At 40.3% G+C, this 25,903-nt stretch overlaps 1 protein-coding gene across 2 annotated transcripts in view; it reads left to right on the forward strand.

The window, feature by feature from the left end:
• The window catches only part of sli (slit guidance ligand), a 587,738-nt gene that overhangs the window by 90,202 nt on the left and 471,633 nt on the right, over window positions 1–25,903 (forward strand). For both annotated transcript variants that reach the window (XM_071591752.1, XM_071591753.1), the window contains exons 2-3: window positions 4,693–4,764; window positions 22,582–22,653. In XM_071591752.1, coding sequence (XP_071447853.1) covers window positions 4,745–4,764; window positions 22,582–22,653 — 92 coding nt within the window. In that variant the 5' untranslated portion in view covers window positions 4,693–4,744. The remainder of the gene's footprint in view (window positions 1–4,692; window positions 4,765–22,581; window positions 22,654–25,903) is intronic.

Consider the following 25,903-nt stretch of genomic DNA (forward strand, 5'->3'; position numbering starts at 1 on the left):
TGCATGAGCGGTTGAGCTGCAGATCGTGCATGGAATTACGTGACTAACTTCGGGTCACTTCGAATACGCATAAGCCTTTTAACACAATTTTTGTAACTATTCGAAAATCCGAAGGAAAAAGAAGTCCTTCGCTGCTGTGAAATTAGAGGGAATTTTAAGTACAATGTCATGCAATATTTGAAATTGCTCAGGAATTTTAGTGTTGTTAATTAGTGAGACATGGCACATTCCTTAAATTTTATTTTTTCATCCCATCGTTAGCGTCTTTCAAAAACCTCGGTAATCATCCCGAAAACTGGTTTGATCAGTGAGGTTAGAGATCACCTAATCCTACGCACAACGGCGTGTAAAATTCACTCCTCAGGCTTGAGGAGTCAGTTCCTTTTACGGTCCCGTCTGCCGGTGTCGAGGGAGACTCGCACCAAAAAAATTATTTATCCTGGGTGGAGTTGAGGGTGCTTAGAGGCGTTACCGGGAGTCGAACCCGGCTCAACGGTCAGTAGTCAGCGCTTTATCTGCATGATTTGTTTTCTAACAATTCGCTCTTATATTGAAAGCACCTTTAACTCTAAATTTTTATAATCTTATGTGTCTAGGGATGCGGCGTTTATTTTTCTAGTCATTATGTATGTGTTTGTATATATATATATATATAAATATATATATATATAAATATATATATATATATATATATATATATATATATATATATATATATATATATATATATATATATATATATATACACACATTCAAACACGGAAACCCATCACATGGCGAGCAAATATTCATTCACATGGAAATAGATATAAGGAAAAGGAATAGGAACACATATAATGGGCAAACACAGGAGAAGTGGGGAAGACAGAATATGCACACACATACATATTGATACAGATATACGAGTGTATGAGAACACGCACGCAATCAGCAAAACGTCATCATTTAATTTAAACGATCAATAAATAAAATGCTCTTCTTAATTTCCTTCTTATCTCTCTATGAATCTTATCTTTCACGATGGTTTTCGGATGTTGCCGAGGTTTAAATCTATAGCTCATGAAATCTGAAGCTCATTTGTACGAGCTCGTATGAGAACATAATAAAATGTATTTACAAATATGGCGATTGTTTGTTAAATTTTCCTTACTCGTGGCAAGTTCTTTGCTCCTTTATTGACCTTTTGGGACGACTCCGGCGATTACCTCGTATTTAGCGGTATTTAACAATTCCGAAAATAAAGGTGAAAGGGAGTCTTTCAAACGGCTCTTGGGGCATAAATCTCGCCTCGGTCCCGACCCACCCACACCCCTAACTGTTCATCCTCACATTCCAAGACCTCTCTAGGCTTGGTGTGTTTGAGAAACGATCCCCACTCTCCTCTTTCTAACTTCGCTTTGCCTCAAACGTAAGTTGGTGTTTTATTTTTCCTATAGTTCCTTACACGAAGATTTGACTTTCTCTATCGTGGAAAAACGAAAGTTGGGATGGTTATTTTTTTCCTTCTACCCAAAGATTTTATATTTTTTGAACGCTTTCAAAACTAGCTAGTTGAGGAACTATGGCATGCGTGCAGGACACCCACTATCGATCATTGAATACGGCCGGCGAATGTCTCACGAAAGTGTTCCCTCGGCAAAAAACATTATGCTCTTCCACGACAATATGTTCTTCCCACATAAAACTCCTGCCTGGTTTCTTAGATTCCAGTTCACAAATGGCTCATGTGAGCCTAAATATTTTCCTACCTCTGGTTTAAATAATATTTGTGCAAACTTTATTCCACTAAATTGGTATTTGCGATCTCTTCTATTAGTTTTACATCTGAGATTCTTTAAGTCACTTTGTCTCATTGTCAGATTTCCTTGGGTCAAATCTCTTAAGCTGGCATAACATCACGCCCGAGAGCTAAGGAATAAAATCCGCGAACTTTACATTTACAGGACGACGTGTTACCCACCACACTAATGTGTTGTCTGCGACGTATCTTCCAGGAAATAGCTTCTGAGAGAACCGTTTTTATTGTACTTTATCGATTCAAATACCTTATCTAGGTAAGGAATAAAATTTAGGATTTTGAATTTTTCAGGCGAAAATTGTGAAATGTATTTGCAAATAAAATTTTGATTTCAGCGTGTGTTAATAACAGGTGCATTAATTTTCTCTAACTCTCTACCTTTTTAACTTTTCTGCGTGCCAGTTCCTCTCGGGAAATGACTTTTAATTCTTTTCAGCTCCTTAAAAATTATGCGGCCGTCACTTCTCTTCCCATACATAGGCTCTCATGAAAAAAATATCTCGTAAATCCCATTCTTCTATTAGCAGTCGTATTAGCCCCCCTCCTCCTCCTCTTCTTTCCTTTGCTTTTCCATAGAGTAAGGTAGAAGAATTGGACAGTCTTGACGTGAAAATTACGATCTTTTTAAAAATTAAAGCTTGTACGAAATTCTCTTTTAAAATAAACTTCAAGGGTTCCAATGATGGTCAGCGGCGGTTATTATGTGTGCGCGGCTGCGATGAGAGGTTTTCCTCCCGAGTGCCTGTCCCCTTGAACGCGGCATTCATTTTATTATTCTTTTACTTTTTATTTAATTCAAGATGTTTATGGCCGCTTTGTTCCCGCTAGACCTTTTATTCAAAGTTTATGAGCGGCTGACAGATTTCACCTCATCCTTCTGTCAAGACGCGGACTGCTATTTTATCGCCATAGTGGACTTTATTTTTTCATCTTGCTTTTCCATTCGCTCCTTTGGATCCGTCTCTCATCCTCACCGAGCAAGCTAGCGCGTAATATTTTAAATGTGCTGCCCTTCTCCTTAGAGGGTCTGAGGAAGATTCATTTTGGGATCATCTCTACCGCCCTTGGCAAGGGAATATCATTCACTTCGTTCATGGGAACCATTTCGTGTTTGGTCTTGACGGGCACAACATGTTTCCTTCACTTACTTTTGGTACTCCGATATATTATGTTCCTGAAAAGCGAACGAGTGATTTTTCTGGTGAATTCAGAAATACTTATTTCTTGTGAAGGCATATGACATGTTCTGAATAGGACATGAACGAATTTTTGGTTATATTTTGTAGCTTGATTGCAGTTATATTCAGGCAAAGTTGACACTTTTACCAATGGAATTATTCTTTTCCTACTATTGGTGTCTCAGAGAAGGCAATTTTGCTGGTCATATGGTAAATAATTTTGTGTGTATTGAATATTTTTGGTGCAGTGCTGTGTCAACTATTTATAATGAAGAGAATATTTGTTAATAAGACCTATTCATTTTATTAACCGAAATGTCATGGACTACCTTAAAGTTATCATCAAGGAAGAAATTTGGGGATCGCAAGACGCCATCCACGCAATGGAATAAAGGAGCGGGATAGAGGGAATAGTGGAGGAGGAGAAAATGTTTTGAGCCCACTTCAAGAGAAATTAACCATTAACAACACTTAGGGACTCAGTATTTTGTTAAAGGCAACGAATGGCATGAATTATAATATAATTTCCACGAACCACGTAGTCGAGCATTAAAAATTTACCTATTCAAATAGGGAATGGATCTCCATAGATGCGAGAAATTGATGAGTTTGCAATAAATTAATTGAATTGATGGAAGCATGTTGCCATAGGAAATAATGGATATCATATGACGCGTCAAGGGGCCGATGGATTTCTCAGAAAAATATAAGATTATGACAAACAGTTAAATGATAATAGGACAAAATATCGCAGTTTGTATTTTAATTCGCGATAGTTTGCTGAAAACAGTTGTAAAAGTTATAGCAAACATGAAGTAACTACATGGTGAGTACCTGAATGCAATGCATAAAACAGGTAAATGGGGACATAAAATATTAACATCTGAAGAGATTAGCAGATATGAGAGACTAATAGTGAACTTCATGTAAATAACTCTGGTGTTGATGTTTATTTAATCCCATGGAAAATAGTTAAAGAGGAGAAATAGAGGGAAGGGGAGGAAAAAGTATGAAAAATGCATCGTGACTAAGCACATTTAAATTAACGGGATGGGAAGGGCATGCAAACGTGGCGTGTGAGATATTACTATTGAGATTAGCGGCAAAGGTGAAGTTAAAATCCGTTACAGTACCAGTCGTACATATATAAATATGCCGTTATATTTATACATGAGTAGATGGAAATATACGTGTAGATATGGATATATTTCAACAGGTACCCTTACCCATATCCTTATATAACCGCACAATTACATAGAGAATGTTTTCGTAAATATTTAAATGTTGCTTTTTCAATTAAAAATGTAGGGTTGCTGAGATTTGATGTTTTTATGATCGTGTATCAGGTGAGGGTGGATCGAGTATTTCGATCTGTCGGTGATATCTATTCCTGTTTTCGGCTTAGTCCTACATTTTTGCGTGCATATTTGTCAATATGTGGTTACGTAATTCGTCAAGAAGTCGATGAACTATGCTGCTTTTTTCATAGCCTGTAACACCTAATGAGTACTTCCTAATGTGCCTATCTTGCTCAGATTCAATATTAGGCTCATTATTCACTCGAGTAATAGTCATTTTGCAATATCATTAGTGTCTCAGAATTCCTACTTACGAATTCAACACCTCATGGGATTATTTGCATGTTTTTGATCTACAGTACTTTAAAATATGATCTTTTATCTGCCAATATTTACTCATGCTTTTGTTTTATTTCAGAGATCTTCAAGGCAATAATTTGACCGTAATCTTCGAGACAGATTTTGAGGACATGGGGAATCTCCGAATATTGTAAGTAGTTTTTCTTTAATTACTTAATGATATAGTTAAGTCTGACATTTTCTTTTTCATATTAACACCATAGAAAAGTATCCATTCCATAGTACGTTATATCTCCGGCCACATTAATTAGCCCCTGTGGACAATAAGTATGTAGTTTGCTGTAACTTTAGTCTGACTCGGCTTTTTCTATTTACTATATCAACTAAGGTTCTGGAAGTTTAATTTTTTGCTGCAAGAATATTTCTTTCAGTTGAATACGAAATATTCGCCAAATTAAGTCGGCTAATGAAGTGATTATTTCTGATTATTATCATTCGAGTTTTAAATATTTGCTCAATGAATTGGTGTGTTTTAGAGAGAGAGAGAAAATGAATATTTAACTCGAAAAATAAGTAGGTCTAAAATTTAGTTCGACATTTTCCGGGAAAAAATTGCTAGCTGCGCTAACGAGATGGCATTTCCACAAACAAAAAGAACCAATACCTTTTTCTCTCATTCTTATTTCAAAGATATCAAATATTCGATTTCTGCTCGGCCAAGTTTCATTTCACTCCACCGGCTCCTTTCATTAATTTCACTGGAACTTGGACTCCAGGTTCCCTCCCCCACCCCCTTTTGTTTCGCAAACGAGCCGAATACATTTGTCTGCAGAATGAGCGAGATGGAGGAAGAGAAAGAGAGAGAGGAAGAAAGAGTTAGAGCGTGAGGTTCAGTCGGGAGGAGAAGTAGTCCTTATTATAATTGTCGTTTTTGTTTTCCCAAGGAATTCCTCTACCTCTCGGACCCCTTCACTCCTTTCTCATCTCCCCTGCTCGGAACCCCTCCTCGGGCACCGCGTAGGCGAGTTTGCTCTCTTGGAAACGAGTCATTGTCGAGGAGCGATTTTGGTTTTTTATCCCCGAGCGACATTTATGTCGATCATTAGCAGTGTAAGGACCTTTTCTTCCCTCCCCGACCTACCCTCCTTACCCTCCTTCCACCCTCTGTCCTTTCTTTTTCCTCTCCCACTCCCTTACTTAACAGTGGCGCACACACACGCGCGCACACCCCGTGAAAGGAAAAAGAACGCTTTGACAAGCGAGGCATGTGGAAACTTTTCGGTGGAAAATGAGGGTGGGGGCAGGGGATCGACGGAGGAGGGTCATGACCGGGAAGGGGCGGGGTCGCAAAAGGGAGCGCGGCGAAGGGAAAAGGGTTAAGCAGGCGGAGGGATGGGGTTGGCATTTTCGTCCCGCGGGAAGCGAGGGTGGGTGGGGGTGACGGGGGCGGGGCACGACTGAAAGAAGTGGGGGCGAGGGGTTAACGGGGTGCCTACGGAGAGGTGTGGGGGAGGAAGAAGGGGGAGGCGGATTCATCTGAGGGGGTGGCTAATGAAGGGCAGGAAGGAAAAGTTCCGGGAGGGTTTCTCCTCTCCCGGGTGGTGCATGAGGAGGGTGTCGGAGGGAACTTGCGGAGGCGGATGCCGGTACTTAAAATGAAGGAGAGCGGGACGGCTCGAATCACGCTAACGGCTCCACGAAGAAGATCATATGTTCAAAATAACGTGAATCAATTCGAATCCCATTTGCTGATTTAAATCTGTATCTTGCCAAATAGAAGGTTTTATGGTTATTTAGTAGTACCAATAGGATGGCTCATTGTATCGCTTCTATACGGCTTGCAACCATAAGTAATTTGGATGTAGTCGGAAAGTCACCCCCTCCAATGGAATTATCGCGGAATCGAATCGGAAGGGACACAATTTAATTGATATCCGCTCAATTTTTTCGTTAAAAATCAATCTCAATGATGAAGGCGTCGAAGAGGGGGTGAGTACAGAGATAGCAAGTCACGGGAGTAAGAAAAACGAAGCAGAAAGTGGTAAAGGAGAGAATATGAGGGCAGGGAAAGAAATTGAGGGAAATGGGTGGCAGGGATGGATAGGTTTGTTTCCCTTGATCGAACGAAGGAGTCGGTTGGAGGGCGGGAGACTAAGGGGAGAGTAATGGAGCACACGATAAACGGGAAGGGATTGCTAAGAGTGGGTAATGAGGACCCGAAGGAGCCTGGTGGTAATGAGAGATGGGGAAGATGTCGTTAAATAATGCGTTGGATGGTGGGCTAAGATCAAAAGAGGAGTTAGAAAGATAGAAAAAGTTCAAGGGTGAGGACAAAAGGCAATGGGGCAGAGTACTCAGAAACAAGACGAGCGGTGGAATGTCGGGAGTAGTCCGAAGGGGAATGGGGAATAAAAGTGCTGATAAAGGAAGGCGAATGGATCTGAAGGCAAAGCTAAGAAATTATAATTCATTGTTTTCAGGATTACAATATGGACAGGAGAAATAATTTGGGAGAAAATGAAGAGCGTAGTTCTATGAACATAAGTAGCTCATGGTTATTTTTTGGAAATGTTCCAATCAGTCTTAATCAAAGTTTGAAGTGTGCAATCAGTGTATCTCAACCTACCCAATGATATTTAATTCTTGTGGAGGAGAGAAACATTTTCTCTTAATTAATTTAGTCATCGACCAGCATCGACGAAAGCGATAGTACTTTCGCAGGCGTTAAATTAGGAATAAGCAACAGAGAGTTAGCCGTTAAATAAAAATTATTTGAGATCGAACACGAAGTTTTTAACTCATTATTGAGTGTGTAGAGTTAAATTCTATTGAAAGTTCAGTAATTGGAACTGTCTTGGTTATACTTACTTGTTATTACTTAGAAGGTAATACACACTTCTGATAAGATTTTTTAGAATTTTTCTATTTTCTTTGGAACAAGCTCGATAAAGCTAAAATGTGGAAAGGTTAAGAATTTAAACAACCAAGGTTCGCAGGAATTAACGATGTGATAATCCATTCAAGTTTAATTTAACTGGTTTTAGAACTTAAGGTTTAACATTTAGTATGGAAATATTTCGAAAACTCCGTAAGCACAGTAATAATCTTTAGTAGCAGCAGAGAATTTAAGTTGTTTTTGTGAAGAATGAAAAATTATGTCCTCATCATGCATCATAAATTTCAAAATAATAAGTACAAATATAATTTATCGGTGATAATTTCAACTACATATTTTTAACAATGAGAAATGGCCGTGATTCGCACAAAAAAACGTGAATGACTTGAAATCCGGCCAAAGATCATGCTGCAGATATTTTATCCAAATGCAGGTGTTGGAAACTTTTTATATCAAGAGTGTATGTTAAGAAATATTTTCAACCGTAGGAATGTTTGTAACGACGATTATGCTTTAATGCTTCTTTCAAATTAATAACCAACTCCTTAAATGTTGTGAAATTCATTGACCATTTCATGAGGGAGGAAAACTTAATGAGAACACGAGGTAAAAACTGCGGATTTTTCTAAGTAAATTATTGGAGACAGTATACAACGATAAGTAACTACTCAGCATTAAAATCTAAAATTATTGGTTTATTGTTTATTCGATTCACTAATTTCCCAATTTCTACGTATACTCGTATGTTTTGAGTTGTTTTCTGCGGCTTAGTTGCACTTTCATGTGCTATGAATTTGCACAAGTCGATCCCAGTACAGTATGATCCTATTTACAGCTAACCCCTTAATTAAGTAATAAGGGAGATGTACATTAATTCCCCTGTGTTTAGTAGGTATTATCAAATGCCATATGATAATGTTTCGCGTTTGACCGTAGTTCTTTGTGCGTACATTTTCCTACTAAGAGCTATTTGAATGAAGGATTTTACATTCAGTGCATCATTCAAGTATAAACGTTACTGTAAATCACCAGCAGTATCGTGTGTGCTTGACGGCCGGCAGTATTGAAATCGTGCGTGGTGAATAATTGTTGGAATATCCAAGCACCGTAATAAGCCTGCGGCTAATCAGAAGAATGTCTTTCGTTCGAAACGAAAAAAAAAATAATGGAGGATCACCTGACCCGTGTTAAATCGTTTAAGCTCTTACAGGAGGAACAAAGAAGAACTAATGAGAAAGAGACAATGAGAAAAAGAACCGTGAAGCACCCGCGGCAATGAAACATGAAAAGGGGGTGCGCGCCTTCAAGAAAAATTCGTGGAGCGTCCCTTATGACTGCGCTCTAATATATGTGAATGGAAGAAACATTAGGATGAGTGGGAGTGAACGGGTGGAGGGAAGATGGTAGGGGGTATGAAGGGAGGAGGTATGCATTGCAAGATTCGGGGAATGGGAGCGAAGAGGGGATTAATGGCGGAGTGGGAGAAGGAACGGCTTTAGGTATGGAACTCCCTAAGGAATGAGCCTAAAAGCATTAAGAAAAAAGAGAAGTGAATGCGCTGTACCTATTGCCCGACGTGAGAAATGTATTGGATGTTGGTGGCACTGATGGAAAGGCCGGAAGATAACTCAGGAAGCGAATGTATTGAAGGAGATAGAAATGTACGATTAAGGTAATTAGAGGCATGCCGGTGTTTTGTGGAAGGGTGGGGTCGGGATGAGTCGGCGAAATAAAACGAGTTCTTAAAAATAATCTTTTCGGATGAAGTTTAGGTATTTAAGAGGGATTATTTGATCCACTCTGAGGAACTACCGTGACAACGCATAAGGTCTGCATGAGTAGAGGCTTGGAAAATTCTAGTACGGCGTGGAACTTCGTTTGTTCTAATAATGCACGTGTTATTAAGCATTGATTTGAGAGTATTCATTTACTGTACTTATTATATGTTACGAAATGGGCTCATGTAATTTGGAGTGAAATTACGCCAATATACTTGTCACTAACGTTGTTACTAGCCGCAGTGAAATGGACTGCGGCCTTCACTCGCGACTTCTCATTCCGAATAATTGTAAACGTCGGCAAATAATTATTCATACCAGCTAAGTTAAAATCATCTAATAAAGCTTCTCTTTGACCACCTTGCGTATTTTGTTTTCAGCGGACATCAGAAATGTAATGGCATTTATTAGTTAACCATGATATTTTTGGGAAACCATTGTTTCCACCCATTGCATATGCAGAAGTGCTGAAATTGCAATGCAATGTAGAGTTGAGTTAATAGGTAGAAACTCTACCCACGGTACCTTGTGGAGGCAGAACCAATAAAAATAATTGCATGTGTTTAATGGGACTTAAATTACCGCAGGGAAAAACATTCAACCTTCTACCGCTCACGATCAACAATAAGGTCGACTAGACTACACAAATTTCTCTCGTGGAGAAGTATCGTACGATAGCGTCCGAAGTAATTTTTTGTGGCATTCTGGTTCTGCGGCAGTCTTTTGGAAAAAGCTTCAGGTGCAATTTGCCGAATGTACCCAAGACAACTCTTTATATCCCATGGATAGTTCGTTCTTAATGGACTAACTTATCAGTGTTATCTACGGTGAGCCATGCTAAATGGTTCCTAAAAAGAAATTTACGGAGAGGAAGGATTACATTTGTGAAAGTAACGGCTGAGAGAGCAAATCCAGGTGTAACGCCATAAAAAAAATCGATGCCACAAATTGTTGGCGTTACCGTTTGGGTGATGCCCACGGTGCACACCATGCTGCTTCCCCATTGTGAGATAACTCGTCGGCTCGGGGCAGGTGAGGGAACGGCAGTGGAAGGCTCAGGGAACGAGTTGAAAAGACGTGGGGAGAGGAACATCCGTGAAAAAAGAGAGGGAAGAGAAGGGAACGGGAAGAGGGTAAAGGCGGGGGAGGCGATGCTGTGTATCAGGGAGGGGAAGAAGGGGTTTATTATCGGCGGCGGCAGTGCGGGAGATTTAAGGTATCGGGGCCGAGATCACGATGGAACGGCGGGGAAAGGGAGAGAGAGTGAGAGTTAAGGATGGTTCGGAGGCTGCAGAGGGGGGAGGGGGTGGCTGCCTTGCTGGGGGGGTTTCACAAAGAGGAAAGGGAAAAAGGGTGCCAAAGGACTTTGGGGGGAGGGGGGTCAGAATTAAAGAGCGGGCGGAGGGCAAGGATGGGGAAATCAAAAAGGGAATCGCAGGAGCGGAAGGGAGGAATGGGGAGAGGATCGAAGGAAAAGGAAGGGGCGTAGGGAGAAGTCAAGGTGGGGAGGGAGAAAGAGAGGAGAGGTGGGCTCTAACGAGGGGCTGTGGAGTGGGGCGGGGGGTAGGGGTCTCAAAGTGGAGCCCCGGCCCCTCGGGGCCCAGAAGGCGAGACGGCAGATAGGGAGAGGAGGCGGGGCGGTGAGCAATATGAGGAAGAAACGTTGCCATTCCAGTAGCGGCATTACGCATTACCTCAAGAGTGCTATTCAAAAGGGCGTTGGAATCGTTTCGCGCCAACATGTTGTAAGATAATGATTGCCTTTATTTGCCATATTTATCTGAGAATGTTAGACACCATAATGGTGTAAGCAATACCGATAATTTTCAATGAACTGATAAAGCTTACTATAAAATAGTAATGTCCAATGATGCCTGTGACAGTGTATTAGCATATAGTAATTTATAAAAAACAGAAGAATTAGAAATAGTGCATATTGTAAGTTACCCTTAGATTCTTTCAGCTAAGTCAATTCAAGGTTTATGCCTGTAGAAATATTAATACAGGCTTTGTTCATTATCCGCGCTAATTTTGACCTTATTGAGTTTTTATATCGAAAATGTATGATTTTAGCAACAAATGCTATTTAATGAAAATCAATTCCAAATTCTGTCTGTATATGATTGCATGTGTACTTATTTTAAAGAAAGCATAGCGTTTTTTATAATATGACACGTAAGTACATTTATTGAAAGCTATTGAAACACTGTATCTGCATTAAAAACCACTTTCCAGCTGAGAAATACTATAGTAATGTACCAATTGATCACCGAAACGTAAGGAAAAAACTCACCGCTTAAGACGCCAATTAAAACTACTGTAACATGAAATTCCTTGCGGCAAGTGTTAATTTGTAAAGACAAGAGGACGGCCTTACCGTCAAAAATATTTTTCTTGATGTTTTCACATGAAATTAACAAGTTATATTTCATGTGAAAATGAGGTGTCTGTGGGTGTGAATTTATATTTATGTATATATATATATATTTATTTTATATATATAATATATTTATATGTATATAGTTTAATTCACTTGTGATAGATTAAATTCAGTTAAATTAGTCATATATTCAAGAATATTCAAAAGAATTTCTTTAGTTGTAACCCAAGTTGTTCAAGGCACAAAATATTTTCAGGGAAAATCTGATAGTACGAAATTGCTTACGCTAACTCTGATATATGTAGAACTCACACAGATAAGATATTCATATTCTTTTTGTTATATTATCCGGCCGACTTTCACCTGGAGGTTTGCATACTTTGACAATAGTCAATGTTTTATTGCTAAATTGGATTATTAACAGGGGCCCAGAGCATCGCACTTTGCAGTAGAAATATTTATGACATTTTTACGTTGTGCTTCATGGACAAGAACTCATGGGAAGTTTTATGAACGGTATACGATTCCACCATGCGACACAGAAAAGGGCACGGCGGCTTGAGGGACTAGAAAGGATCAAGCGGAGGAGAAATAAAGGTGGGAACGCTGGCGTACACGCATGCTCAGTACATAAAAACTTATGTATGTACGTACACAAATGCATATGCAGACATGAGTGGGAAGTGAAAAATCCTCGGTGTCCTTCCATTAAATTCTTTCGGTTGAGGGACGACAGGGTCCTCCACTCACTCGCCCCACATCCCCCTAACTCCCATACCCCCATCTCAACCCCGCTACGTCCTGAAAGCTTTCTCTGCTCCTTCCCCCTCCTTTGACGGTCGTCTCACCCACTCCCACCACCCTCGAACATTTCAACCGCTACCCCGCCGCTCCTTCTCAGTTATTGCAACCATTATGGAGGTGTACAAGGAAAGGAGGAGGTTTTTGAGAGCAAAATATTTCTGAAAAGGTTTTTAGAAGAAAATGCGCGCCCCCCCCCTTTCCATGGCCTTTCATTCCTCCTCTCTTCAGCATCCAGCGACAATGGAATCAAGAAGTGACACCATCGCGAGGACGGTGCCGCTCCAGTCGTTTTTTTCCGATTTCTTTGGGTTAGGTTCTTTGTCTGCTGATTCATTCCCTACTATTGCCCACCACCTCCTTCTGCTTAGGCATTCTCTTCTCTCCTGCCTCCTAATTTATCGGTTGATTTGTGTTGACCTTTCAACCCGTCTTCTTTTTCACGTATTATGATTCCCTCTCTATTTTTCTACGGAAGTACAACAAGGATTGCTTTTGCTCGTTACTTTTCCTAAATCTTACCTTATGTGATGGTTTTTGGAATGTACTTTATAAGCATCTGCGATTTCTAGTAGGTGCTCCATTGCGGGAAGGATCGAATTGACTTTGAATGCATCGTCATAGTTTATTTCATTTTCCTTATGTTTGTATTTCATTTTCCATAGTACTTGTTCGTCCATTTTACCTTTTCTTGTCCCTAATTTTTTTATTACTGCTCTTCCTTTCTATGTTTTCTGTGTCGATTTTGATTACTAGGTCCCCTTCTCATGCAATTTGTTTCAAAATGACTCTTGCACAGGATTTTAATTAACTTCAGTTTAATTTCACTTCATCGTCTTACAATTCGTATTTGAAAATGATATAGTTTCATAGTTCCAGCCCTCCACCATTCTTAAATTTGAATAATCTTATTATCCAGGTATCTTTCTTTCTATTTTCAATTCTATTCTATCAGATTTTTCTCAGGATTCAATTGTTCTTCGGCTCCAATAATTCATTTTCTGCATGTATTTCTCTGCCCAAAAACAGATGCATCTAATTCAGCCATATTGTGTGCCAATTAGTTGTGAATTCGCACCTTTCTGTGAAACACTGCTATAAACTCAGTTCACTAGTGCACAGTGCAGAATGCAGTTCGCTAGTTTTTCCAATTTCAGTCGAACCAGAGAAATCTACAAGCTTCTATTATTATGTGGACCAAGATTTATATTTCAAAGTTTCCTCTTCTCTTATCATTTGAACCCTAAACATTTTCCTTGCGCATGTAGCATAATAATGTAGACGAGTTTTATTCTCTATCAACAAGCATAAAAAACTTCACAATACAGGGTTCGTCCGGAAAATAAGTGTACTGAGCTCAGGAAAAAAAATTATTACACTTTTACATATCTTAAGCTAAAATTCCTCAAAATAGGACCCTTGTGAGTCGATACACTTGTTCCAGCGGCGTTCCCATTCCTGGAACGCTCCCGCGAAGGCATCATCGGGAACCTCTCGAAGACACGTCGTCACGGCCTCTTTGACGGCGTCCAAAGTCCCGTATCGCGTTCCTTTCAAACTCCTCTTTATCTTCGGGAACAGAAAGAAGCCCGGTGGTGCCAAGTCCGGGCTGTAGGGCGGGTGCGGCAGCGTTGCCACGCCGTGCTTGGCCAAGAAGTCCGACACGACAAGCGCGGTGTGAGACGGCGCATTGTCGTGATGCAGCCGCCAGATGTTTTTGATCGCTGGCCGGACGCGGGCGACTCGTTTTCGAAGCCTGTCGAGTACTTGGACGTAAAATGCAGCATTTACAGTTTGTCGTTCAGGTACAAATTCGTAGTGGACGACTCCCCTTTTGTCAAAAAAGACAATGAGCATCGCCTTGATCCGAGATTTGCTCATGCGAGCTTTCTTTTGACGGGGTGATGATGGGGTGTGCCACTCCGCACTTCGTCTCTTCGACTCCGGGTCGTACTCAAAGATTCTCGTCTCAAAGATTCAAAAAGTCTCGTCACCCGAAACAACGTTCTTTAAAAAATGTGGATCATTTTTGCAGTGATCCGCAAGTTGTGTCGCGATTTCCAAACGATTGAGTCTTTGATCATCACTGAGCACTTTCGGCACCAACTTTGCACAAATTTTTCGCATCTGTAATTGCTCCCTAATAATCTCGTGCACTATTGTTTTTGGCACATTACACTGCTCTGCTATCATCCGAACACTAAGACGATCAGAGTTCAGTACATCGCGAACTTTTCGCACATTTTCGTCGGTGAGTGTCGTTGATGGGCGTCCAGGCCGTGGTTCGTCGTCGACCTCTTCTCTGCCCTCCACGAACATCTTGTGCCACCGAAAGATCATGTTTCTGGACATGGCTGACTCCCCGTAAGCCTGGTTAATCATACCGACAGTTTCGGTAGACGATTTCCCAAGCTTTACCGCAAATTTGATGGAATAACGCTGCTCCAAAAACTTCGGCATCGCGTTCCGTGACGCGGGTCGAGCGTGGAGGTTCGCGTTAACAGAGCTCCTCACTACACCACAGCTCAGAGCCGACTGCCTTTTTCAGCGTCGCTTGCCAACATACCCCCCTCCAATCGCAGCCCGTCAGAGCGGTGCTGGGCGCGCCTGGAACGGCGGGAAAAAATCAGTACACTTATTTTCCGGATGAACCCTGTAGAGGTAAAACTTTTCAGTTTAGTTTCAGCTGTTTTTGGACATTAAGTCTTCAGTATGCGAGTGGTTTATCATTTAATATCGAGTAATAAAATAGTCTAATATAAATATTTCTTCATTAGGGTGCATATATTTATGTTTTAATGACAATTGTGAATGATTTTTTTTTAATAAGCCGTCTAATTGATTTTATATACCTTTCCTTCGCTTTATAGCCAAATTTTTTTTTGGTTTTGTTAATTTAATTTCAATTTTGTATCATTCTCTTTTTTTAAGTTAGTAAGTACCATATTATTTTCTAAGAACATACCAATTTTTTCTGAGTGTAAATCACAATTTAAGATATTACTCAAGTCGTCAGTAATAATCTTATGCTCTTTTTTATGTGTTGCAATAAAATACAATACGACTCAGTGGACTTGTATACTTGCCACGGAAATCTGCTACTTTGAAACTAAGGCGTTTCTAAATTTTTCCCGTTTTTCGTCAACTTATATTGAATTTGAGATTAACTGTGTCAGTTTAAAGTTACTGTATTTAGATGAAATAGCTATGTGGCTGAGAATCTCAAACATAATTTGCATGAATACTCCCTCTTAGCGGTGAATGAAAGAATTTTATGCATAGGACATATACGTACAATTCATGCTCAGGACATAAAAATGAATTTCATTAATATGCGTATCACACAAAATAATGCTATTGAAATGGTTCAATTAGAATTTAGATATTTTAAGGAAAACAAGAGCAACGTAAGTGTATTCATTTTGTTTTACACTTGATGAAAGCGATCTAGATCTTCTAATTTTTGTGCATAAGAATTGGTGAAATTACCCTGGGTGTTAAGGAAATCACTTCTGACTCATTATTTCTCTATTTTCACCTATGGAAGGATATATTTTTCGATTTTACCTTTCTTTTCGGATTTTAATATTTTTGTCAGGACCTATATTTCTCAGATTCCCGGGCTCTCTACTAATCGAAGTACAAATGTAGAATAATACCATTCCAAAAACGTTTGAACAAAAAACAATTTATTTCTCTTTGGGAAAATTTGCTGAATATTTACTTTTAACATTGGACGAAGGAAATATTTGTGGCAGGAGCGGGCAAGAAAGAAACGATGCATAAGGGATTCATATTAGTTGTTTACTCCACCAATATATTATATGGACTAAAAATCCAAATTATAGTGACACATCTTTATAATTTAATTTCATTCAATATTTAATTTGATGGGTGTTTGAGACTACTACCAAAATAGAATTGGATTCAAAGAGTTTAAAAGAACTTTCTTGGAAAGCATTATTTTAATAATTCACGAGACATATGAATGGAAAAAAGAGTGAAATCTATTGGAAAGAATTAACAACTAGAATTCAGTTCCAAGTATTGCTCTATAATAACCTATTATTGCCTCGGAGAACGCTGTTTAGTAATCAAGAACGAGAAGGGCAAAAGGGATCGTTCTGTAATGACTAACGGTTCAAATGAAAGGCCTCGGAGACTCCATGACTTCCATTAAATCATTTGTACGGGATATAATTAATTCTATGCTATGAGAAAAATAAATTTTGGAAATATCTTCCTTCAATGTTATAAAAAGTCGAAAAGTATGTGATCACGGTGAGAGGAAGCACAACGCCAATGATATTTTCGTGTTGCATTTGAATAGAGGAGAGAGAGCTCCTTCGTAACGTTCTCACTCCGGGAGTCTCTTTGCTTGCAATATTTTTTGGCAACGTCCGTCTCCACTTTTTTTGTCCCTTAATCTTTGCTCTCTTTCTCCACTCTCTACAGATTTCACAGAGAGAGGAAGAGAGTGAAAGAAATGGGCATGGGGAGATAGAGCAATTATCTCTTCTGGGGCCTCGCTCTCATTTGCCATGCGCGTTCATTCCGGAACCAAGGGTGCGGAATAGAAATAATTATTCAAGCTCTTAAGAGGGGGTGGGAGGAGGAGAATTTTTTTCCCTCTCTCTGAAGGTGGAGGAAGCGGACGTTGATGAATGGCGGTCCTGTTTCCTTTGTCTCGGATTTGTTTGCGGGGTTTTCTGGAAAAGAGAGAGAGGAGAGGTGGGGATGGGAGGATAGGGGAGGGAAGTGAGCGGGTAGAGGGGAGGTGGCGGTGGGTAGTTTTCGCGGGTGGATGAGGGGCAGGAGGGCGAGGGAACAAAGGCGTTCTCCCCAGCTTACGTGAATTAAAGCGTTCCAGATGAACTTTCCGCTCATTCGGAAAGAAAAGAAATGGGAGGGGGATTGGACGGGGCGGTACAAGGTGAAGGAAGGAGTGCAAGTTGGACAGACGTTGGTAGGAAGGAAACGCTCCCATGGTTTAATCCCGGGGACGAATTTTGTTTTACGTTTTTGTCCCGACGGGCGGAGCAAAGTTTTCTCCTCGAGTCTTCTGAATGGCTCGTAGAGTGGGCTCTTTGGTTATTTTTTTGTGCTCGATAGAATTTCGAGGTGTTTTTTTATTTGAATACTTACTATTACAGTGGTAGAATCATTCGGGACACCTAAAAATGTACAAAAAAAGTCTCCCCGTGATTCATAATTCTCCTTTTGTCGCGGAATGCTTTTCAATGCTCTTGCAAGTGTACATCAATGAAATGGATACGCTTTTCTCATTATTCGGAAGGGAGCGGTTCAAATTGGCTGGAAAAACCGGCTATCTTTTTTTTGTCAGTGGGAGTTGGTAGAATTTTCACCGAACGGCTATGTTTTTTTTAAATCATTTCTACAAACCCTCGCCTCACTATTCGTTGCCGAATGATTAAGCTAAAGTCGATCGCACCATTGAAAAATTCCATTTCAAAAAATTTAACTTTTATTTGTGGGTTAAGCTGCATGCAGTGTTTATATGCATACCGGAAATAATGCGTGTAACCCAACTTTGTGCCACTATTTTTGTTTGTTTTTGTTTTTTCGTTCGCATATTTTGTTCACTCATTCGACTTGGTTACTTGGGAAATGATTGGAAATTCACGACAATCAAAAAAAATGTCAAGCTTTGGGTATTCTCAATTGAAGAATTTTTTGTTATCATTGCGCCAAAAATGCTTGTTCCTGCATCACCCCCTGAACGGAATTCCATTTCTTTGGAAGACCTACAAAAAACATGTCCCTTTCACTTTTCCTTTTCCGGACTTCCACTTCCGCCGTTTGTCCTTTTTCAACCCTTTTGTACTCGTGAAAATATTCATCCCCTGTTCCTCCTTGCCCCGGCAATCCGAGCTCTCTCCATTGTTAGTCCGAAAATTAAAAAAATAATTTTTCCTTACTTTACTCTTTCCTGAGAAAACCCGAGTTTGTTTCACGATATTATCATTATCTTATGATTACCTTCCTCCTAACTGAATTGTGATATACCTTGTATAGTCTCCCTCTCTCTGCCATCCCTTGACCGTGCTCATACTGATACATTTTTATGTTATTGCCATTGTCACGATCTTGATTTCGTTCTCCAAGTTATTTTCAAATAAAAATATTGTCTCTGGTTCTTAAATAACGTTTGAATGTTTTAATTTATTAGTGTCAATGCTCTGAATGTATGTTAATCCTGCGCAATTACGGGAATTTCTGTGCAAAAATCTTATTTTTCATTAGATATTTATGCGTAGTATATAATTATGGTTAATGGTGTATCATGCCACTGTGCCTTTTTGTTGTGAACATATTGATGAAGATAATTCCATTTATTATAGGGAAACAATAATGTACCTTTACCATTTTTATTTCTAGACAAATAGCATTTGTGACCTTAAAATTGCTTTTTTCTTGATAATTTGAAAGACCTTATATCTTTCGAATGGGCGGTGTAAAATTTTTAGATATCAAATACCAAAAAACTTGTAGTCATGCTCATTTAATATTACATGTAAGTAAACATAAAATCAGTCGAGTAGTTTTTTGCATATTGTTTCAGATCATTAAAACTTGTTCACTTAAACGGCTAAACAGAGGACTCCTGGTTCAAATCCGGGCGATACATCTAGCCTTAACCAGGCAGAGTTAATTTTCTCGAGTTTTCGGGTATCAGAAACTGGATATTACTGGTAAATTATAGGTGAAAATACACTTTCGCCGTCACCTTCCAAACTGACTTTTGGGTAGAATACAATTTCTGCTATAAAAGTGTTTTGACATATCATTTTCTTTATATATAATTAGTATATCTTAATTTTAAGAGTCACGTTCCTCATTGTTTTGTTCATGCCACTTATCTACAATAAACACAATTTATTGCGTTTGATTCAAGTTTTCATGAATGATCCAGTATGTCAGGTATTTTTTCTACGTTTCGAAGCCAGAGTTCTTTAATCGAAGCGTCGACTGCAGTATTCCTGACACACCTTGTGGATGTTACTCTACGCTGGAGAAGTACCAATCTCTTCTAGCGTTTCGTTCAACAATCCAATATTTTGTAAACTCACAAAGGAAACGTCCGTTTGGTTCTTTTGTGTACTGATATATACCATGAGATTACGATCCCGATAACTAAATGATTATAATACCATGTCAGTATTTTTTCAAAAAAATATTTTCCCGATTCCAGGCATTAAATGGTCGTAGTATTATATCGAAAAAATATTTTCTTCATACAAACCTCTAATTTTTCTTCTCTTTTTAATTCTTCTTTCCTTACAACGTTTGTTGTGTTAAATGACGACTTTAACGCAAAACTCCCCAAATATGTGAGCATAACAAATTAGGCGTAAGAGATATGGTCCCCTTTAAATCATTATACTTGCTATACCCTCTTCGGCCTCCCGTAGTTCCCCTTCTTTCCTTTGCTAGCTATACTCTCCCCCTCCTCCTCGTCTCACCCCTCACACAATCCCACTCTTTTCCGACCCCTTTCACAACTCAACCCTTGGTGCACGGGCTTCTATCCCGCGCCCTTCCGGTTGTCACAAAAGGGGCAAAGGCCGCTTGCTCCTGCCCTTATTCGCCCTCCTCCCACACTCGCAGTGTCCACCCCGCAGCGGCCCACCCCCCACCCTTTCTCCACCCTTCCGCAACCCTCCTTCCAGGGGTTCGCTCATTCGTCGTCGTGCTAACCCGTCCACTCCCTTTCATTCGTCTTCATATTCCTTCTTTATTCCATCTATTTTCCTGTTCTACCCCCTTTCTTCTTCCCGCCTGTCGACTCTTTTTGTCGGCTGAACACGGGTTAATGCCTGGGAAATGATATTCTCCTTCGTACGCAGTAGATTTATTTCTGGCTCCGTGTTGTTTTCGTTTGAATTTCCTTTCTCGTGGTATTAAATTCCAGAATTTGTTTGAATTTTGTTCTCCCTTGCAAAGCCGAGTGTAGGATTGTGTCATATGTGAATTCTTTAACGAAATATTTTCTTCAAAAAGCATTTATAATGCTTGGTATGGATTGTTTGCTTGTTATTTGTGAGTCATTGTGCTGTAACATGAACTTAAGTTTCGTCATTCGATAAGAGTATAATTTAATAATTAGGACTTGAACTGTTACCGTGAGAACAATTACAAATCCCAAATATGGAGGATAATCTATTGTTACTCTATGTTTGTTTGCTACCAATCGATTTTAACAACTACTCTATTATTCATGTTGATTTCTGATGAAGCAAAAATGCAGAGATTGCTCTGACAGGAATCAAATTTACAATGCTCACATAGATTCCCACGAGATTGTTACCGATGAGTATTTCAGGTCCTGTTTACGTACTTCGAGGAGAAGCGGCACACAATGTTTGTTTCACACGCACTAGAATCCGAAATCTTTCTTCCCTCTATCTGGTTTTCAGGGGAGGAGTCCAAAGTAATGCGTGGGTTCGTACTCATGGTGCATTTGTTTTAGTCGTTACTCCAATCACATTATCCCCTTTCCGCACCCACCCTTTTGGGGAGTTACTGCAACTTGCGCTCTCAGCTCTCAAAACTACATCAGCATTTACCTCCTTCGCAAAATTCCTCCTACACAAACGAATTGTATCAGTGTTGGAAGGCCCACCTCTGGCAGTCAATTCTCTCGAGTACTGGGTAGTCGAGTCTGAGTTAAAGGCCAGGGGAGAGGGTGCCTAATAGGAAATCAAAATCCCGCTGACGAGTTAGTAATCTCATTTTGTCCTCTCTTCCGCGGCCTTCGATTTTATCTCGATATAAATCGGTGTTTGCATTTCCAGAGGCTGCTTTATTTCGGGATTGTTTGCCCTTGGATGTGTGAGTTCCCGACGCGTGTAGCGTGTGACGCGTGCAGTAGGGGAGTGGACGTGGCTTTGAGGAAGTTGGTGAGCTCAATCTTTATGGGAATCAGATGTGCAGGGGGAGGGGGGACAAGAGGATTAGCGCGGAGTTGGGCGAAAAAAATTGACAGCACTCCAAAGTATTCCTGTTGCCAAAATTAATTGCCTTTGCATTATCTCGTTATGTGCGAAGAACGGCGCTTTGATTATACATTGGAACCAATTACTGAAGTTATCGTCCGATCGGATGAGATTGAGTTTAAATGTAAATACAGTTTTGATGACACTGTAATCGGAGTGCTGAATTTTGCTTATGACACGCATTAAAACTTTTCTCTTTTCTCCTGCATCTCCATCATGAAGTGAATCTTAATGCGAAAACTTATACTATATACATAGCCCATTGCAACTGTGAGATCATTCGGTGCATATTCTTGAAAGTTTCACATTTTTGCTTAAGGTAGCATCTGTTTTGGGGAGAAATCGGTTATTCCGTGGTGATACATTGGGTATAACTTGAAAACTAAATCACTTTCAGGTACGGGGATGTGTTAAGGCTTGGGAACTTGTCTCGTACACTAATTAGTAATAATAATAGGAATATATCTATTGATACGGATATTTATACATAACATTTAATTTATTTGAACTACACAATGGTGATGTCCACATAATAGTCATGAATTTAAATACAGGTTTAGGGCAAATGCAACAAGTAGGCATGTCATACATCACAAAATCAGTTTCCATTCTCAGAAACCATAATCCTTGCTTGCTGTCAGTACTTAAACGGTAAGGTAATGTGCTTTAAGGTAATTGAGTAAATGATGTTTTGGTGTTCTGAATATATTATATATCATGATGATGGTTGATTTAAAAAAATATTATAAATAACGAGAATGCAGATATTTCAGTTAAAAAATGATTCCCCTTGACCTGGATTCGAACCCGGATCTCAGTCAAGGTGAATGATTTTTACATTTTGAATTTCTGCGGTTAAATGCGTCTTCGCGATTGACTCCGTAAAAAGTTACTGTCACCGAATCTCCTGCAGTTCTTTGAATTTGTAACGAGAATATCTAATCGTTAATATTTAAAGGGAATATTTCTCCCGCACTATGATTTTAGCACAATATTGAAAACTGGAAATTCGTGTGGGTAGTTTTCCTTTAATAATTTTTTGTGAAACTTTGTCTTGATTTTAACTCTAATGTTGTGTTGATTTCAATACATGCTTTACCTTTATTGGGTAATTAACTCTGCATTTAATCCTCAGGCAACTGATGGACAACCAGATCCATACGATCGAGAGGGGAGCTTTCCAGGATCTGATGTCTTTGGAGAGATTGTAAGTACAGTACTTGTTTACGCTTCCTAGAAATTGTATGCCATAATTGTTTGACTACCTTTTTTATGAACATAATTGTAGATCGGCAGCTACAAGTCCAAACGTGGATATTGATTCTTTAACATTATAACGAAATTGGAGACATTTTACAGATAATCGATCAGCCGCTTTAAAATGAGATTGGATTAACTCTTTGGATGATGAATTATTGATTAAAAATGCTAGTAGCTAAAAGCGGGGTTTATTTTTATTTGTTGAATATTATATTTACAATATCATGCAGAAACAACTTAATTTTATTTGCGGTTATTATAATATTGCTGGGTGTTAAAAGAGAAAACTATTAACATTCGGAAATTTCCTGGGTGATATACAAGGATATAGCGCGAATTTTTTCGTTCGCCGAACTTTCTAAATGTTAGGCGTACCGTGTTCCACGTCGATGAATTTTGATGAAAAGTATTTTCATATTCATCCAACTTTGTTAATTTGGGAGAGCACCTATCTAAATTAACTTGTTCGGTGCTCTAACAGCTATAGCGGAAATTAATTCGCTGACAATAGGAACGGCTACCCGAAATGGAATGCATTCACGCGAGCTGCGTCATTGTTATCACCTCAAGCCGATGAAGCCCTTTAAGTTATCTTTGTACGCTCGGATGGCTCTTGGTCAAATGGGGAAAATTGACAATTTACGTGGGAAATTCACGCATGGTGAACGGCAACAGGATTTCGAATCGCTGGAAGAGTTAAGGAGCGAGGCGGGAACCGATTGCGAGAATTGAGGGGAATGTGACGGATCGGAAATACCTAGACGCTTTTAATTACGTTTTTAGGCCAGCAACGCGGAGCAAATTAGGCGCGAGAGAACCATCGAGACGTCGAAGATTGTTTTCAGCGTCACTCGTCTCGAGTTCGACGTGGGCGACCCGCGGGGAAGAAGACCATCGTCGGTCCCCCTCCCGATGGCTGGGGACGACTCTCGTTCCTCATCAGCGTCGGAAAAGCGTTCGTAATGCGCACAACCAGCCAGACGGACGGAATAAGTATGATGATTCGGGATAGGGGAGAGTGTGTGCGGGGGAAGGTTGGACCCTGATTTTTCCCGCCCGACCCCGTCCACGCGAGCTCAAACAGACACCACCTCCCTCTCACCCCCCCCCCCTCCACACGTACTCATCACCCGTCGTCCTCTCGCTCTCTCCAGCCCTCGGCTGACCCTCGCACCAGCTCGCAAAATTTCACGCATGCGCCCGAGGATTGTGTTCGCAAGTGAATCGCTTGGCAACCGCCGATCAAGGAGCGTATATCCACCGCCATGTGACACGTCGCTAATGCGACGACAGAATCGATTCTCGCCGTCGTCCCTTCGGACACAAAGCGTTTTGATAGATTGTATTTACCCCTATCCAATCTCCAACGCTCGATGGAGTGTTCGCTCTTCTGCCGTGGTGCTATTAGTGCAGAGGATCATTGACCACGAATAGAAATATATCTTTTTTTGTGTTGAGTTTCTTGAAAATCTCGAAGTCGTCGCTGATGGTTGTGTTAATATCAGTGAAAGATGTAGATCGATTAGGTAGATTAAAATACGCCATGATTTGATGTGAAAGGAAAAGTTTGCTGGTGGCATAGACGTGTGATTAATTAGAATATCTCTTCACTTAAATCGATTCAAATCGAGAAGGAGCAGAAATGTCCTCTGAGGTCACTATTGATAAAATATTTTCGTGGAAAAATATATTTCTAGATGCGTACTAATTTTAGTGACTTTCCTCCAGGCTTCTTGAAGTAGTTAACACCCTCTAAAATCTGCCACATTCTCCAGTTTTCTTTTTTTTTAAACGTAGATTGATTTATGTGCTTCAGCATGTCGACCCGTCAGTCATGTCCGTTTGCTTTCACTAACTTTCCCCTTCACTTACTCGCCCCGCACAAATCCATCACCGTCCTCGTTATTAATTATAAACAGCTGACAATACTTACGTTCCCCTGTTTATCTTTTCCCACCATAGACCCGTTCTCCGAGATTTCTAATTATCTTCGTTTCTCGACCATTGTCAACAGGCGTCCTTGCCCAGACGGGCACCGTGCCTCCGAGTATAATCATCTTTCCACAATCATGAGTGGCGACGGACAGGTCGTTCTTGAACGCCAACACTGCACGCGCAGGCACGCGTGGGGGTAAGAAAAAAGTGGTTTACATAAACACACCGAATTACCCCTATCATCAGTGGCTCAGAAAAAAATTACCTTACTCTTAATAATAGGCCCTTAAAACATTGGAGTAATCAAGCTATTCCAGGACTAAGGAACTTTGTGATTTAACGTAAATTTGAAAATGAAATATATTTTGCGGTTTACATTCCAGTATTAGATGATTAGTTGCGCTTTGTATATTACCTATTGGGAGTCCTATCTGAATCCAAGTAAATATTTGTAGTTAATATAAATATTATTAATCGCGATTCATTCTTATAGCTAAGGAAGTTATTTATTTCCTTTCGCTTTTGTGATGGACCAAGGCCAGGATTTCGATGCATGATCACATTCACATACTTTTTTTAAACTGAGAGGTTCGCTAAATCCATTCGGGGGTCGGCCTTATTGCATCCATTTCCTCCCCCTTTGCGCTATCCTTCGTTTCGGCCGACACGTCACTTCAATCAACCATTCTTGCGTCACTAACGAAAAGATTACAAATGCATTTATGTATGAGAACTCTCGGTCTCAATAAAAACCCCTTTTCTTCCGCGGTCGTATATCTCTCCCCCTCCCCTAGCTCCCATCCATCCTCGTCTTCCTCTAACGCTTTCTTTCCAATATGCGTGGGCCACTCCGTAAAAAGCCTCGGAAGGATGATGTCGGGCGGCGGAGGGGGGTAGGTTTCAGAGGGTGCGGGGGTGTTTTGTGAGTCGACCGGTTGGTCATGAAGGGTAGGGGAGGTCGGAGCGAGTTGGGGGATGATGAGGGGAAGGGGGAGCCCGAATGAGTCGGACGAAACAGTGGGGTGTGAAGCGAGCCGGGGGGGGGGTGGAGGTCGGGGGACGGAAATATTCAGGGATGGGTATTGCGAATGAGGGGAATGAGGGGGGGATTACTTAGGGGGTGGGAATCGAGGGAGGGGGGAGAGACTAAATGAAATTGGGTATGAGACACTACGGAAGGGTGATTTTTGTGGAAGGGGATCGAGGGAGGTTTTTCGGGGGTCGGGTGAGTGGTACTGGAGCAGCTAGGCTGCGAGTAAGGG

This window comes from Hetaerina americana, unplaced genomic scaffold (genome assembly GCF_022747635.1).
Source record: "Hetaerina americana unplaced genomic scaffold, ioHetAmer1.1.p SCAF_5, whole genome shotgun sequence".
Taxonomy (NCBI): Eukaryota; Metazoa; Arthropoda; class Insecta; order Odonata; family Calopterygidae; genus Hetaerina; species Hetaerina americana.